The sequence below is a fragment of the Lepidothrix coronata genome, unplaced genomic scaffold (genome assembly GCF_001604755.1).
Source record: "Lepidothrix coronata isolate B3197 unplaced genomic scaffold, Lepidothrix_coronata-1.0 Scaffold15, whole genome shotgun sequence".
Lineage (NCBI taxonomy): Eukaryota > Metazoa > Chordata > Aves > Passeriformes > Pipridae > Lepidothrix > Lepidothrix coronata.
The window spans coordinates 3,508,362-3,526,063 of record NW_016690195.1 but is presented as its reverse complement, the minus strand read 5'-3'; the positions used below and the strand labels follow the sequence as shown (position 1 = coordinate 3,526,063).

General features: G+C 40.9%; 1 protein-coding gene across 1 annotated transcript; it reads right to left on the bottom strand.

The window, feature by feature from the left end:
- Positions 1–6,481: 6,481 nt before the first annotated feature.
- DCSTAMP (dendrocyte expressed seven transmembrane protein) lies at positions 6,482–13,870 on the bottom strand. Its single transcript, XM_017806346.1, has 3 exons — positions 12,845–13,870; positions 7,308–7,622; positions 6,482–6,604 (listed from the first exon to the last, which is right to left on the bottom strand). The coding sequence occupies exons 1-3, from the start codon at positions 13,868–13,870 to the stop codon at positions 6,533–6,535; spliced, it is 1,413 nt and encodes a 470-aa protein (XP_017661835.1). The 3' UTR covers positions 6,482–6,532.
- Between the last annotated feature and the right edge of the window lie 3,832 nt (positions 13,871–17,702).

Here is a 17,702-nt window from a genome sequence, read left to right as displayed (position 1 = left end):
TAATGAAAGGAACAAAGTGATCTTTCTACAAACAGGTGTTTTCACAGTGTGCTAGCAGCAAGTAGTTTTATCAGTTATATAAACACCCATTTTGTAAATTGAAATCTCCAAAGTATGAATGTGTGTTGTCTATGGAAAAATGTATGATGTCTTTAGGTTTCCTACTGATTTTTATTGGATTAGAAATGACTAAGCATCTTTCTGTATAATTAACAAAGGATTCCTGATCCCTATGTTGGTACTTACTGCTCTGTATTATGGACAGTTCTCCCAGTAGGAGTTATCCTTTGGTTTTGTTCTTAACAAATACCAATGTTTTTAATTCCAATGTCTCTTTAACTATTGTGCAGATGTCATGAAAGAAATCACCTGTATATTGTGAACTGGGATTTACACAAAATCATTTGTGGTATTTTTACATTCTTAGTGCAACAATTTATTGAGCCTATCAGGTTTGTGATATTCATGAATATTCGCTTTGCCTCGACACATGCTGGCCCTAGTACCTGAATCCTGCCTTTAGCCACACCGTGCCAAGTAACAGCCCTTGAGGAACGGTGTGACATCGAAAACATTTCAGTGGTGCTATTCAATAGGCACTCCTACTAAAGCTGAGACTGTTAGACTGCAAATCTCTGTTGTCCTTGTTCTTTTTGCATTTACATGGGGTATGCTGTAATGGTGGGATCTTCACAGGGATGTAATGTTGGGGCTGCCTGGGTCCCTATTCCAAAACACCAGTAGTGAATGACAGCAGAGCCAAATACAGTAGAATGGTTTATTTTAGCAGGCATATAGTTTGGGATGCAATGGGATTACAGTTGTGTCAGCACAGGTCCTGAACTGGAGCACTGGAAGGAGCACGAGTGGTCTTTCAGTTCTACCTCAGTCGCTAGAATCTGACAAGACTTCTGAATTCATCCTGCAGCCTCATCCCAGCTATCACTTGCTCATTACATTCTCAAGTTCTTGATGGGTCTGTGCTATAACTGTTGTGCTAAAACAACTGATGCCACATACTAGGTTGAAAAAGTGGCTTAGGGATGACTTCTGCAGCCCACACAGTTGTCTAGAGCCTTTCATGGGGAAGTAAGATAGTAATTGTTTCCCAGATGCTTGAATATTATCTCATTTAACCATTATCCTCAGGCTTCTCCACTGCCTACTGAGAAAAATATTTGCTTTCTTTGATTGTTCTTTTAATCTATTGGTCGCTCAGTTGGAGTAGACTATCTCTGATTGCTTTGAGAGGTGACACTGGTGCATTAAACTCCTTTTTCTCTGGAGCAATACATGTCCATACAGAGGAGCCAAGGACCTGTTTTGTCAAGCATAAAACACAGAACAGCCTTTCCTTGCTTAGTCTTCCCTTTGGGATCCTACTGGTTTCCTCCTATTTCTTGTTTGGAAAGGTTGAGGATTCAGACGCATTGTTAAAGTAAGGAAAAAACTCTGTTAACCGTATTTTTATCGCTCTCCACAGCTGCCAGACAGAAATTTGGGATCTTTAGTACTCCATTCTCCCTGGTGATGTGGATTCCAGGGGAAGGAGCAGAAAAGGAATTTGGGAGATCTGATCCCTACACACATAATACTGCTTTCATCCTCATCATTTGCCAGAGAAAGCCTCATATAGGCAGCATGTGTTTATTGCCCAGTTGTTAGCTATCAGTTCACTGCCTGTGAAAGCTCATGGCTGTGGTGCAGCTACATCTGCAGTGCTTCTCTCCTCAGCCTAAAGTAGAGGGGATGGATCTCTGCAGAGCAGCGGTACTGGGACATGTGGCAGTACTGAGCCACTGGAGGGCAGGGCAGGTACAATGTATCAGGTATGAAACGAGGAGATGCTCTCATGCACAGCAGCACCCGTGAAGCATGTTTACGTGTTTTGGAATCTGTGCCCCTAAAGTCGACAATAACATCCCTATTTTGAGGCTTTATTTCATGATCATCAGAGAGTGATCCTTTCATCCTTACTTTCCACTTTTGCAATGTAAAGCTGAACAGAGGAAAGGCTTTGCTTATTCATTTCTTCTTTAATTGCACCTCTGAGCTATTTAAACTGTGATGAAAACAGAGTGAGTCAGTGTGATAATATTGACAGAGCAGGAGTCAGGGAGAAAGCAGTTGTAAATCCAGCATCCTCTGACTTTACACACCCAGCTGCTCTCACAAAATGCTGCAACAAAACTAGAACAACAGAAAAGAAGCCTTTAGCTTGGCTGTGAAGCCAGCCAGGTTTGGGGGTATGCAGTGGTGATAAGGAGAGTTCCATAAACAAGGTTGCTGAAAGGAAATGTCCTTGTTTGTATTGTGCTCCAGAAGGGTCAGGAGCACTAACATGTCTCTCTGAATTATCTTCACAAGACAATTAGGTCAGCCTTTCATTAATTTTACAAACTAGATTTGATCCAATTGGAGGATTTTTCACAGTAAATCAAACAGCTTCTACACTAGTGAAGGACGTTTAAAAAGGAAGTTGAGCTCTGCTGTGAACCGAGGGAAGGAGAGAGAGGAATGAGTCAAAACCCAAATTCAGACTTCTCCTCAGACTTTCTGAGTGCAGAGCGCATTTCTGACAACTTTTACAGAGGCATTTAGAGAAAATGTCCAGTAACATGAAAGATATTAAAAATTTCTATTATACAAACAAATGAATAAATAAAGTCCCTAATTTCAACTGCACCTTTATTTCAGCAGAAAGAAAAGAAATACATGCTTTTATGTATGGAGAATAATTTTCTATTGGACCTGAAGAAAAGATACTAAAAGAGGAAAGAAGACCATGAATGACAAAGACAGAGGAAAAGAGCCAAAATAAAATGTAAGAAATCTGAGGAGATGGTAGACAAGAAGAGGAACAGAAATAATTGTGAATGGAATGCTGGGGGTTTTTTGTAACTCGTAGACTTTTTTTTTTTTTTAAGAAAAAGGAACAATGTAATCCTGAGGTTGAGGGTTATGGTAAACAGAGAGGCCAAAGAAATAGCTGAACAACTTGCAGAGGAGACAGCTGAAGATAAACAAATCCCCAGACTTCCCCTGCTCATGAGACAGAAAAATATGGGAGAAAACAAAAAGCCAATAAGGTCTGCAGAGTCTCTGTGTAATGCCAAGGGAGAGACAGACCTACCTTTTCATCTGTACAACTAAAGAGGACCACTGGGCAGCTGAAGAAATAGGACTAGTACTGTAGGTAAGGGTAAGAATTTTCCTACCACTGAGATAAAACTCAATGTCTTTGAGACATAGAAGGTGAATTTGATTTAGAATTAAAAAAAAAAAAAAGTGCAGAATATGCCACTTTCCCCGATAATCCAGGTTGAGGGAGATGGGGAAGAGCAAATTTATCTCCTTTGTCTGCCATTCAGCTCATCTCCGGCACACAGATATGCACATGCATGGTCACACAAACAGAGTGCATTAGTCCACTCAAGTATGTGACTCTAGTATGAGTGTAATGGTAACAATATTTGTCCGGTGGCTCCTTGCTGCTGGCACAGCATATTCACAAATTAAAACAAGGTTTTGCTGTGAATGTCCAATATTTTATCTGCAAAGCTTTGCGTAAAAGTTACTAAATCACAGAATGGCTGCAGCTGTCAGACACCTCTAGAGATATTTGCTCCAGCCCTGCTCCTCTGAGTTACTCAAAGCCATGTCTTTGAGTATCTCCAAGGATGGAGATTCCATTACCTCTCTGGGCATCCTGTTCCTGCGTTTGACCACCCTCACAGTAAAAACGTTTTTCTTGTGTTTCAGTGATATACCTGTCAATTTACTGGCCCTTATGTTTGGAAATAGCTTCCAGGGGAAATTGCTCCATCACCTTCCCACAGATTGAGATGAGGCTGACAAACCTGTTAGTTAGAAGATCCTCCTTCTTGCCCAGCTAGAAGGTGGGAGGGTCATTTGCTTTCTTCCAGTCCTCAGTAACCTCTCCTGATCACCATGACCTTTTACAGATAATTGAGAGTTGCCTCACAGTGACATCATCTAGCACCCTCAACACCCATGGGTACCTCCAATCATGTCGTATGGATTTAAGTATGAGCTGTTTGTTTAATTGCTCTCTAGCCATATCATCCTTCATGGGGAGTAAGTCTTCCTTGCTCCAGCCTTTCCCTCTGGTCTGAGGGGCCTGGTATGGCTAAAAACCAGTACTACCTGTAAAGACTAAGACCAAGAAAAAGCTTGGGTTTTTCCATGTCTTCTATCACTTGTAGTGTGATCAATCATCTAGGTAAAATGTTTACCAGAACTGAACATATTGTACAGAATTACAATTAGCTTACCAAGAAGGATTGTCTTTTGTCACTGTCATGAGTCTTGCCAATTTGAAGGGCAAACTAAGCAGTACTTAGTTAACTGCCCTGTCAGGTAGTGGTGGGAGCCACAGAATTCACACAACATTGTTCTGTGATCCTGCAAGGCTCTTCTTCATAGTAGGCTGAATTTCCTTAAGTAAACAAAAAGTGCAGACATGGCACTGTCCTGAGAGTATTCTCCAAGACTCAAAGTCCTGACAGATTTAGGCATCTCTCCCAACTATTGACCGTTATCTGAGTCATTTTGATAAACCCATTCTCATGGGCTGTAAAGCTTTTGATTGCTCCTTGCAGAACAATAGAGAGAAAAGATATGCTGGGTGGCAACACCATCAAACAGGAAAGGCAAGAGACTCCCAAAAAATTTTGCCTCCTGATGCCATGTGAAGCAGGTGGTGTTTTGCAGTAGTGCTTTTATTCAGACTTGCCCCAACCTTTGGGCACAGTGTTCAGTAGGAGATTTGGGCTTCTCACCAGTCTGTCCTTTGGGACTGAAAGGAGCACATCTAACTCCTGCCAGCAATGAACTTGCCCGAACTCTGACTAAAATGCTCAGTTCCTGCTGACATTTAACTCTTCCCCTTTAATCTGCAATGACAAGAGTGTATCCTCTTGTCAATAGTACCTGGATAGCTAGCCTGTAAATCCAAATTTAGAGCAACCTTCTAATTGCTTCTCTTTCACCAGAATGCTTCTTGCTACTGGTCCTTGACAGTAGTACCTGAGATACAAACAGACACCCTGCTACTATCCAGGGCTGTCCCACTTCAGCAAAAAAGGATATACTCAAGCCTCTCGGAGACATTCAGCACAACCCTCAGTAATGCTTTGATTGAGCACCATTTTCTAGAGACAAACTGTTGTCACACCAGCAACCTGAACCGCCTGTGTCCATGGAAGAGTGAAGCTTTGGAAGGCCCAAAGAAAAACAGACTTGGTGTTTTTCAGTTTTTTAGGTGGAAAATAACTTCTGACGCTTGCTAGACAGTTTTAAGTCAGTCTTTATTCATTCAGATAACAGAGACATTGATCAATGGCTGTCCTGCCACCACGCATGTATTATAGAGGAACAGAGTAGAATTTCCTGTTATGCAACCTAAAAAAAGGAGCTGGCTGTGGCTGAAAATCAAGAGTACACTGCCTGCTGGATAGATTTTTAGCTCTATGTTAAATTTAGCTCTACATTAAATCTCTAGTACTTTGTCAGTCGTTCCTGTGTCTTTAGGGTTTTTATATTTGCTCCTGTGTCATATGAAGGTCACATCACCAATGTCAGTTGAAGAGGTGAAGCACTGAGTATTGCACTTCAGTATTGGCTCAGTTTTATTTCACTGAAGGCAATAGTGACTTAGGCAATGTAATTAAGCCCATTTTTGCCACTTATGCAAGCTTCCTCAGATTTCAAGATTCGAAACATTCACCTTTGCTTATATCTCCTACACTTCAAAGCCATCTCATCTGCACCCACACCACCTGATTCCTCTGTATTCTAGCTCTCATGAGTGAGCATTCTTGCTTCTGCATGTTACATCACCTCTCTCATGATCATCAAAGACATGGTACAATCTGGATTAGTGATATAGTCTATGGATATGTGGAAGTAGGAGACTAAGACCAAGTGAGGAATTCTGGGTAGGAGACTAGGTAGGAGACTGGGAGCTAGGGATGGCAAAGAACCAGGCTGAAGGATTTGTGGCAGTTGAGGGTTGAGAAATAGATAGAAATTACTAGAAACACCTAAGGCCTGGTTCTTGTCCATGCCAGAAGGAAATAGCCTCTGCTGTGTCTTCTATCTTCAGTCTCTGGCAAAGTAAAGAAGACAAACCTGCTGCTGTCATTACATCTTCTGTTAGCTCAACCCAAAGAGGTTTGTGCTGTAGTTCTAAAAGGTCCAAACTGTTTGATTGCTTTTAGATAGAAGAACAGATTCTCCATGAATTCGTAAAGTACTAGATAATGCAGACCCAAGGTTGAAAAATGAGTGTTAATGCAATCCAGAGCAATCTGTGATGAACTGCACAGTATCTACAATGGCTTCTTTTTAACACTTTTCAAAAATACTGATGCTCAGCCTTTGAGTTTGATATTTTTACATTTTCAAATTGACATTCCATAGGAAAGATGGTGCAAAATGCACGTCCCTGTGGAGCTAAAGCATTTCAGCCATATCCAAAGATTCACTCGGTCTTTTTCACACCATGTTGTCATTTTGCCACACTCCTTTCTTTCTTCCTCACTGCCTCTGTTGCTTTGAGTATTGGAAACCAAAAACTGACCTGAAAAGAAAGAAATATGATCATAGTGTTACTGAGTTAGAGATCACCCAAACACTAATATCTTGTATAGTCAGTATTGAAGGCTGTAAAAAAACAAAACCTAAACAAACTATATGTATCTGCAGCTATCTATCTGGACTTGCCATAGGTAAACATGTGTGTTTGTTATTTCCATTAGTGTATATATACATATAGATACAAGATAAATGTTCTTGCAGGCAGAAAAGTTCTGTTTTCTAATGGTATTTGCAATCATACTGTGTTTTAAAAAGAAACATATCACCTTCTGTTTTTCTAAGCATTAAGTGAACATCTTTCTCAACATTTAGAGGCTGCTCTTACTGCCTAACACTTGCTATCTGTGTCACAGGAATACTCTTTGTGCTTTTCATATGTTCATGAAAATGAAGTTTCTTCTCTGGAGAACTCTGAAACTGAGAAGTATTTTCTTACCAGCACACAGTCATTTACGTGTACTGATGTCATGTCTGAGGCATGCGTGTTGAAGGACAGAACAAAACAATTAGATGACCTAATCTCAGTATTAGGTAACTTGTCTCTGCCCCCTGAGCAGGACACCACTGGGGAAAGTCAATTATGTGCTAATAAATAACTGAAGTTAACAAGTGTTTAAGTATTTCCTGGATCTGGCTACCACCCTGCAAGAGAAAGATTTATTTTTTCCCTAGAGCTGATGGCTTACCCTTCTAGCAAACATGTTCTTCACAGTTTTCTCTTGTACCTTTGCTCTTTTCTTGAGTAATTTTGCATGCAAATGATGTATCCGTTTCATCGCAGCATCAGGATAAAAAGAAGTTGACACGAGTATTTTAAGTTGGGTCAGGAGGCCAGAGAATAATCCAAAAGTTATTAAGAAGAAGATGATGACCCCGAGGTGGATCCATGCCGTGGAGAGAGCAAGCTCTGGATGAGGGATGCAGTCACGCTTAAACAAAGGGATCTTGAAAGAATCAGTCTTTGCAATATGCTTTGCGATATGAATAATAATCTCATTCCTCTGCACAAGAAAAGGGGGAAAAAAAGTTGATTATGGTACTGATTGCCTCCTTCCTTAATATTTCTGCTACTGGACATTCAGATTTACAAAGGAACATAAGTCATCTAGTCCATCTAGCATCTGTATATGGTGTGCTCATAACAGTATATTTATTAGCTATTTAGAAATGTTTCAGTCTGTATTTTCACCATTTCTCTTGGGAGACTGTCACATATTTTGGACTATTAAGAACTTATCTTCTCAGTGGCTCTGATAGAGAAATATTTAACTAATCTGGTTATAATGGTTTAATATTTTCCGACTCTCACGACTCTGCTCAGATCCTCTGCTGGAGGGTCCTTCCTCCAGGGTAAAACTGCAGAGCAGAGTGTTACCATCCCTTTGGTTGTGTCTCAGCATGTGATCAGCAGCGTTTCCACACCAACCCAGGCAGGTGCTCTGACCACAAGGTTATCAGGCAAACAAAGCCACCTCTCTTCCTCCAGTAGGCACCTTTGCTTAGAAGACCTGATGACTTTCACTGCTTGTGGACTGAAATGCTGAATGAGAGAGAGTAAATTAGATATGCTGCTGGGACCAGTATTTCATACCAGCAGGCAACTTTCTGTTCTGCCTGTAGGAACACTGCTGGGACACTGAGTCACCCGGCCCTCTTTTCTGACCATCTCAGGGAGATGTGTAGCTCTGCCTTGTAGCTCTTCTAATCACTCTACAGAGGCCAGGCACTTCTGCTAGATGCTCATTGGAAAAATAAGGTTCCCAAAGCATGCTACCCATTTTCAGCCTGTTAGACTTTCCTGAATATTACCCTGTTTGAATCTATCTCAGTACCTTTTATTCCTAAACTGAACCAATTGCATTAGGGACTCAATATGAAAGAGGGGTACCAGTGCACAAAGAACTGGTACCCCTGGTTGTTGTTCATGCTAATTAATAAACATCTCAGGAGGTTGTTCAGTCTGTCCTGCTGACCCAGCTTCCTTGACTCCCTGAGATCAGCAGCCCTGAGGCTTGTTATGACAAATCTGTTGAGACTGAATTTTACATTTTAATGTAACTAGCCTTCCTTGGGGAACTAGAAAAAGTCTGATGATAGCATCATTTTCTGGTTTTGGGGAGTCAACCAGCTTTCCACAGGAGTGAACAGTGAACACAAAGAGAGCAAATTCATAGTACAAGACGCATGACATGGTCAGGCTCAGGCCTTCTGTCCATGGGTAGTGGGACTAAACTCCTTCTTTGCCCCGTCTGGGGTCAGACCCAAGGCAGGCCATGATAAGAGGCTACCCTCAAGGTACGAAGGATAGAAACACAGGCAAAACCACACATAGCAGTACACAGTGAATAGTGAGGTTACAACTGGTTGCTTAGGGTTGTACTCAATTGGGTTTTTAATATCTCCAGGGACAGAGCCTTCTCACCGTGACTCAGAAACTTGTTCTATTGTTTGATCACCTGAAGAGTAAATAAAAAAATTATTTCCTTTATTTTCTGCCAATTTCCTCTTCTCCCAGCACATGAGAAGGGTCACAGAATCATAGAATCATTAAGGTTGGAAAAGACCTCCAAGATCACTGAGTCCAACGTGACCGAACACCAGCATATCAACTAGACCATAGCACTAAATGTCACATCAAGTTGTTTCTTGAACGGATGGTGACTCCATTACTTCCCTGGGCAGCCTGGTCCAGTTCTTGACAACTCTTTCAGTGAGGAAATTCTTCCATAGTCTGACTCCTCTTTCTTACACCCAACCCCCCATCAGATATTTTTGTACACTGTGATCTCCCTGAGCCACCTCTCCTTCAGACTGAGCAGCCCCAGCCTCAACTCATCTGACAGATACTTCAGTCCTTTAATCATCTTTTTGACCCTTTCTTTGACTTCTCACTCCAGTATATGCCCCTGTTTTACTGGGTCTCACCAGTGCTAAGCAGCAGGGAAGGATCACCTCCCAGAGCTTGCTGGCAATGCTCTACCCAATGCAGCCCAAGGCAGTACTTTCTTTGCCATAAGGGCACATTGCAGACTTGTGGTCAACTTGGTGTCCACCAGAACTTTCAGGGCCTTTTTCTGCAAGGCCGTCTCCTAGCCAGTTAGTCCCCAATATGTATAGTGCATGGAGTTATTTCTCTCTCAGGACTGTAAGACATGGCATGTTGCTTTGCTGAACATTGTGACGTTCCTCTTGGCCCAATTCTATAGCCTTTTCAAGTCACCCTGAATGACAGCACAATCCACTGGTGTTTCAGACACTCTTCCCAGTTTTATATTGTCTGCAGGCTTGTGTGGCTACAATCTGTTCCTCTGTGCAGACCTTTAATGAAGAGGTTAAACAACACAGGATCCCGTGTCTACTCCTGGAGGACATCAGAAGTGACTTTGTACCACTAGTCAGAACCTTTTGAGTCCAACAGGTCAGCCAATTTTCAGTTCACGTCACTCTCCATTTACCTATCCCACACTTCATCAGTTTGTCAATAAGGATGTTATCTTCCAGTGTTCCAGCACAGGAAAACTTCATAAATGCACAGTCAGCATCCACTGTTCTCCCTTCATCCAGCAACCCAGTGTTTGTATCATAGGTTGTTAGATTGGTCAAGAAGATTTAGCCTTTATAAATCCATTCTTAATACTCTTAATATGTTCCCTGACCTTCATGTGTATGCAAATAGCTTCCACGATTATATTCTCTGTTACCTTCCCAGGGATCAAGGTGAGGCTGACCCAGTTGTAGTTTCCTGAATCCTCCTTCTTCCTCTTGCTGAAGATGGGAATAACATTTGCTTTCTTCCACTTTTCAGGAACCTTTCTCAGGCCCCATGACATTTCAAAGACAATCAAGAGTGGTCTCACAGTGATATCATCCAGCATCCTCAGCACCCATGGGTGTTTCCCATCACGTCCCATGGATTTACTTGGTTAAATGCTCCCTAACCTGATCCTTCTCAGCCAAGGGTAAGTCTTCCTTGCTCCAGATTTGCTCTTATCTCAAGGGCCTGGGATTTCAAGTAAAGGAAGAACTGAAGATGACATTCAGTACCTTAGGCTTTTCTGTGTCTTTTATTGCCATCAGGACTCCTCCTGCTATTCACAGTGGACCTACATTTCCCCATGTCTTTCTTTTGCTGCTAATGGACCTGTAGAAGCCCTCTGTGCTGCCTTTCACCTGCCTCACCTGATTCAGCTCCAGGTGAGCTTTGTCTCTCCTGCCCCCATCCTTCTGCAATAGAAAGTGTATCTATATTCCTCCTGGAACAGCTGTCCCTTCTTTCACCTCCTCTATGCTTCTTTTTTAATGTTTGAGCTTTTTTCAGGAGCTCCTTGCTCACCCATGCTGGCATCCCACTGCCTTTGCTTGATTTAGTTGGGATGAATAATTCTTGAGATTGGAGTAGGTGATTTTTTAATATCAGCTAGCTCTTCTGAACCCTTACTCTCTCAAGGACCCCCAGGGGACCAGAACCATATCACAAGCTGGGCTACTGATGTTAGATCACAACTGCTGTGCAGCAGTAGGGTTCACAAGAAGTATAAAACTCCCTTAGCACATGTAACAATCAGTCTCCTCAACATATTTCACATTAGACAGACTGACCAGATGATTAAATCGTCTTTGCTTTTGCACAAGAATCTGAAATCTGCAGGATGGATCTGATTTGTTATATGTGTGCGGATTGCACAGTTACAGTGAATCCAATGGCTTTTACATCTACCTTCCTTAAAGAAGGTTCAGGTAACAATTAGAAAGGTAATAATTAGAAGTTCATGGCCTCCATCCCCTAGGAAAGATGTTTTTTCACTGAAACAATCTGTGAACATTTGGCTTATGACTGCCATACAGATATCAAATTTTTCTGTTCTTTGCTAAGGTAAAACTAGTCAATAATTTAATTTTCATCCCATGGAAGAGTTTGATATTTTGATATACAATACAAAATATTGACAGAATTTCACCAGCAGCTTGACTTCATTCCAGCTGGTTTCATTTGTAGCTCACATTTGCTGGAAGTGCTCTCCTTCCTCAAGGATGCTGTGCACTATATCCCCTCTCCCCTTCCTGACACAGTCCCAACCAGATGAACATCCCATGACACACTGGGACAGCCAATCTGCCACAACACTGTCTAAGCTGAACCTGCAGTGGTTTAGCAGTGTGTCATAGAAAATGTGGCCTGGCTGAAGAAGCTCAGAGGTTCAATATGTTACATATGGAAAAGTGACAAAGAATCTCTCTGCCAAATATTGTACGTCCTGTTCTGTATGCTTGTGATTTCAAGTAATGCACTTATTGCATTGTTCACCTTAATAATCTTACTCTGTGAAACTGATTAATTTTTAGGGGATGGAGAAAAATGGGAATGAATGCTCATTATTATGAGATTTAAGAAGTAACCGAAAATGCTAAGAAAAAATTATAGAAGAAAGAGCATATACCATACTGTACTAACAGTCAAGCATTTCCTTGAAGCCTTTTTATCTTGAAAGTATCAAAGGGTTATATACTTTCAGAAAGTGTTTTAAACCTGATCTTGAAAGCTATCGAACTGGACAGCTTTTCTTTGCACTAAAAGCACCACATGGGTCACACATTCCAGTGGCGGAATCTCCACCTTTAGAAGCATTCAGACAAGACCCTGAGCAACCTGATCTGCCTCTGAAATTGTCCTTGTTTTGAGCAAGAGGTTGGTCTAGATGGCCTCCAGACTTACCTTACAACCTAATTACTCTATGGTTCTCTATGCCACTGCTGCTCCTGCTAGAAGAACCTTGAGATTCCAGTAATGTGCTATTATTTTGTGTGCATGCACCACACATACAACTGACTAGTTCCTCACACTACTCAGCTAAAGAAAGGTAGGCATCCATTGCATCAGTGTCACAGTGAGTTTTGACTATAAAAGTGGTGCTTCACAAATGTCAGCATTGCGAGTGTCCCATTTTAAGCTTCTGGTTTTCTTCATATATATAAATGGAAGAAGGAAAGTCCTTCTAATATTTACCATTCTCTAGAAAATTGATGGTGCTCTGGAAAGTGCAGAAAACTGTCTGGTTCCATCCAACATATGTATCTGTAACGGCAATGTCCCTTTTTGAAATGAATGATATTCCATGAAAGAACTGATGGCTCATTGGCTATATTCTGCTCTTGCAGCTGCTGAAGATGAAGGGAAATTTTTCAACACTAAACTAAGAAATGTACAGTACTGATAAGTACTTACATTCTGAGAGAGGCTGAGTTGAATCTCTAGATCCGGTACTTCTTGGAGATATTTATTCACAGAAATAATTAACCAATAAAACAAATAGTCTACTGCAGCAAACAGAAGCCAGATGCAAAGATGAATAATTACAGGGAGAAAAAAATACAGCATTTTTTTCCTGTCTTTTCTTGTGAAGCAGAAAGATGGGATTGTCACATAATCTTTTCTTTCTTTTCTGTTAAGTGGCAAAAGACATGGTTTTTGCTGTTGCTTTTGGTGCTCATCAAATGCAATGAACTCTTTTGTGATATAAGTATTTTTAAATTTGGTACTGTGAGAACCCAAAAATTTTTTGATAAAGAGGCCAGTTCCAAAAGAAACTAGAAAAATCCCAGTGACAGGCAACACTTTCTGGCCTATGTAGGGTAGTATAGTCAGCATAAAATATATCTGGTTAGCAACTCTCTGGATTTCTTGCTTTGTGTCATTTAGCTCTTGTTTTAATGCATCATCTGAAATCGAATAAGATGGTGTGAATTCATGCTTTAAGATCACTATATCTTTAGGTAGTACAGTGGAAAGCTTGGCTGACTCGTAAATCCATTTCACTGCCTCAACATAATATTTTATCAAGGCAAATTGCTCATGCTTCAAATGACAGGTTATGGTGTCTGCCAGAACCTTTAGGTTGTGAAAAATATTTTGGATGTTGTTGGCCACCATGACACCTGTGCCAGCAGTAATAAGAGTGTTCCTGCCATTTTTCAGTCCACAGGAAAAAAGGAACAGGACACTAAAACAGCGCAGGTGCTTGAAACAGAAGAGCATGATAGAAAACAAGATCCAGATGAATCCAGAAATCAGTAAGGGACCCAAAGAGTGGTGTGCCAGGGAGAAGTGCATGCCAAGGAAAAAAAGAAAGCTGGAGAGGAAGCCAACTGCAAAGCAAAGTCCAAAAAGCTTCATCCAAGACTTCCAGCCAGGCTTCCTTTCAGATATAAAAATTTCCCATGTGTTCTGGGCTATTGAGACAAATGTTCGCATTTTCTCCTGATTGTTGCTGACACTGCGATAGCTCAAACTAAAAGGAAAGAAGAAGAAAAATACTGTTAGTTACAGGATCATGCTATTGACAATAATGTGCTTTTAACTGGCTTCACAGTTTTAACTGTACTTCTCCACACTGCAAAAAATGCAGGTCTGACTTATGTGGGGCCGAATCTCCGCACGTGAAATCCAAATATTTGTCCTCGATATCACACATATAAACACTAAAGAGATGACTCTAAATGGTTTTCTTTTTTCTTTTGTATTTTTCACACTTTGATTAGCTATATAGACATAATGGTTCATATTTATGTGTGCGCGTGTGTGTGTATGAGAGGGATGCAAGTCTCCTGTAGCACCCAGTGCTCCCCGCCTTGTAGGGGCACCAGGAAGGGAAAGAGGGAAGCATGGAATCTTCCCATTGGTACCCCAATGAAGGAGAACATGGCTTGATTCATGAGGAGCAGCCAGAGCAGCTGCCAGGGAGGAAAGAATGGGTGAAGCAGCCTGTGCACACTGCCCGGGGATGGGGAGTGAAGCTCTGCTTTTTCAGACAGAGGTAGGTTAGTACAGAGGGAAGAAAGTGTGCCTCAGGAATCATTCCTTCTTTACTGTGTGGGTGCCCATGCGCTGGAACAGATTGCCCAGAGAGGTTGTGGGGTCTCCCTCACTGGAGATACTCAAGAACCATCTGGATGCAATCCTGTGCAATGTGCTCTAGGATGACCCTGCTTCAACAAAGGGGTTGGAACAGATGATGACTCACTATGGTTCCTTCCAATCTTACACATTCTGTAATTTTATGTCATATACACTTTTACCCCTTTTTAACCCTAATAGCTTTTGTTTGTCACCATCTCATCTGACTACCAACATGCCCGTTATGTAAATTACAGGATATTTCTGTGATTCAATTCAGTTTGATTGAAGACAGTCCAGTGCTCACATCTTTCCTTCTTCTTTTGCAATATAATATTAATAGTGCTATTTATCCAAAGATTCAATTTATATGCATATCAGCCTTTTAACATAGTAGAACAAATAAGATGTTAATTAAATAAAATAAACAGTTGTAAGTTTATCTTCAACACAGAACACTTGTCTTCACAAGGTACCTCCTGAAGATGCTGCTTTGAATTTTGCTTAGCTTGAACACAGCAGATAGCCAGAAACTAAACTATGATTTTGTACATACATTGTATTTTACTAACTTTATGAATTCTGCTAGCATTCATGGCACCATTTTCTCCTTCTACTCATTGTAATTAGCTACTAGATTTGTCATTGGTGGCTTTGCCATGAGATGTCCTCTGCTTATGTGGATGGTCTGCTTTGTCTTCTTTCTAGTAAAAGACATTTTTAGGAAACATAATCAAAAAGGAGATATTCATGATCCTGGAGTCAAGCAGAACCAGATCTAACAGCCAGCAAACCTTGTCAGCAAATCTTGTAGTTCTTAGATTGGGTCACTAAACAGCATGTGCCACCACAACTTCTTTCTAGATCTAAGAAAAATTGCTTTGTACAGTGAATACGTCTGGCATTCTGTTCTTGATTTAAGCCATAAAAGAGTAAAATGCAGAAAGGGTAGCATTTCTGTAATACTATGCAAAAACATCCGTGTGGGAAAATAACACATTTTGAGTTTTCTTGATCAGCACCGATTTCGCAGTTGTTATCGAGCAGAGTTTTTGCATTTCTATGTATGGGTATAGTGTATTGGGGTTAATGCTTATAAGCATTCAGTAAATGGCTGCAATATGTGACTGGGAGTTTGGCATGACTGAATCTAAGAATTGGAGAGAGTCAAGAACAAAGCCTTAAAATTAACAAAAGCCATACTTCTGGACTGGGAGGCTGGAGACTTGCGAAATATGGACAGAACTTGAAAAGAATCAAAAAGTGTCATTTACTGGGCAGACTCAATGCTGTTACACGAGATCTCTGCAGTACTCAGAACATACATGGTAGGTTTGTCCCTAACCGGCACTAATCCAGAGCTTTAAAGCAGAAAAGGTATTGTAAGGACCCAGTGGACTTCCAAGCCTGTGGCATGGATACTCAGGTGTCTCTGTGTTCACTGAAGATTGGGAAGGAAGTATTCCCATCCCCTCCAGAGCCCATCTCTGAGCTCAGACTTTCCCAGGTAAAAGTGTGCATCTCGGTGGCTTGTCTGACGCCCAGGTTTTCCCACATAAGACATCAGCAACAGGCATAGATATTCAGCATTCAGCAAGGGAGAATCACTCAAAGGATGAAAACTCTAAACATACAAAAAATGTAGAGGCTGAAATGTCTTGTATTAGCAGGCACTTAAACAGCTGCGAATGCTTGGGAAAGGAAAATGACACTGTGGCTCAAAGGTAGAAATAAATCTTCGGCTCCACTAAGGAGGCTAATTCAGTGCTTAAAGAAATAGTAAACCTTGAGAGCTTTCTGGAATGATCCTTCTTAAAAAACATAAATCACAAAAGCTCTCCTGAAGCTGTTAGGTGCAGTTATAAATTCTAACAGGAGGTTGACAAAAACAAAACCTTCATTTCAATTGCAGTCTGAAGCGAGGTACATTTTCTTCTGTCCTGTAACATGAACTAATGTGGGGGCTGTTACCATTATTTATGTAGCATAAGGAAAGAATTATTCTTGGAAAGCAGTTTCTTGCTCTCAAGTACCACTTTCTTTCCACCATAGTTTCTCATGATGAGAAACTCCCACAGAGGGGAGATGGAAACTCTTTGCTCTAGTTCTGCCTCTGAATCTGATTTTTTGTAAAGTCCAAGGAGAACCTCTCTATGCCTTAGTTTCCCTCTCTAGGAAATACTTACTCCACTCTGAAAGCATGGTATTAATCTACCATATGGTATGCTGGTAGCAGTAATTATAAAAACAAATTCTCAAAAAAAGCCTCTTCAGCAAGGAGATTGGGCCATAATTCTTAAGGCTTGTGATGTACTGAAGGTAAAGTAACATAATTAAGAGGTATTTCTCTATTTTCATTTTGAAATAAAAGAGAACAATTTAAAAGCATTTTTATGATCCTGCTTGTGATATGTCAGATGTGGCTATAGATTTGAGTAAGCGGAATACAAGTGCATAAGATCAGGAGTCCCTAGAAAATGTCTTTCCAGCTCAGCCATGAGCTCTGTGCAAGAGCTATGTAATTTTTATACACTATATGTACATACCATGTATGATTTCTTCCCTGCCTTCTATGGATACTCCTCTGTATTCATCGTCCAAAAAGTTGTGGCTGTCCTTACTGCCAGTTTGATCCTGTCCTAGTCCCTTGCTCACTCTGCAGCTGCTGATGGCTTGCTACATTAGAATAGAATAGAATAGAATAGAATAGAATAGAATAGAATAGAATAGAATAGAATAGAATAGAATAATTGAGTTGGAAGGGGCCAACAGCGATCATCTAGTCCAACTGCGATAGATCAAAAGGCCTAACATTTGTGGGAAGCATCTGTGAAACATTCTCTACCCAGGCTACTGCTTGCTTAGACGTGATCAGCAGGCCTACATTTCTAGTGTATGAATTAGTCACCCATGCAAACACCTCGCCAATTTTTAATATTAATGGAAGAAGCAGGTGTGTCCTAAAAGTGTACAGTGAGTAAAAGAATGGGATTTACTAAATAGTTAATTTATTTTTAATAGAGGCACAGCTGATTTCACAAAGCATGATAAACAGTCATATACCTAAGTCTACTTTCTATTTTGATACAGACCTGACTCAGACAAAGCTGTAGGACTACAAGCCATTGAATTAGGACTGAGTAGTACCATCCAGTTTTTGTGCCCTTGCACAAAGTCTGACACAACTTTT

Excerpts from the sequence above, each read along its gene's own strand:
- DCSTAMP (XM_017806346.1), bottom strand. The coding sequence starts at position 13,870 with ATGCGAACATTTGTCTCAATAGCCCAGAACACATGGGAAATTTTTATA. Across the intron at positions 7,623-12,844 it reads AACTCAGCCTCTCTCAGAAT|AGGAATGAGATTATTATTCA; the intron begins GTAAGTACTTAT and ends TTTCTTGTGCAG. Across the intron at positions 6,605-7,307 it reads AGAACATGTTTGCTAGAAGG|GTCAGTTTTTGGTTTCCAAT; the intron begins GTAAGCCATCAG and ends CTTTCTTTTCAG.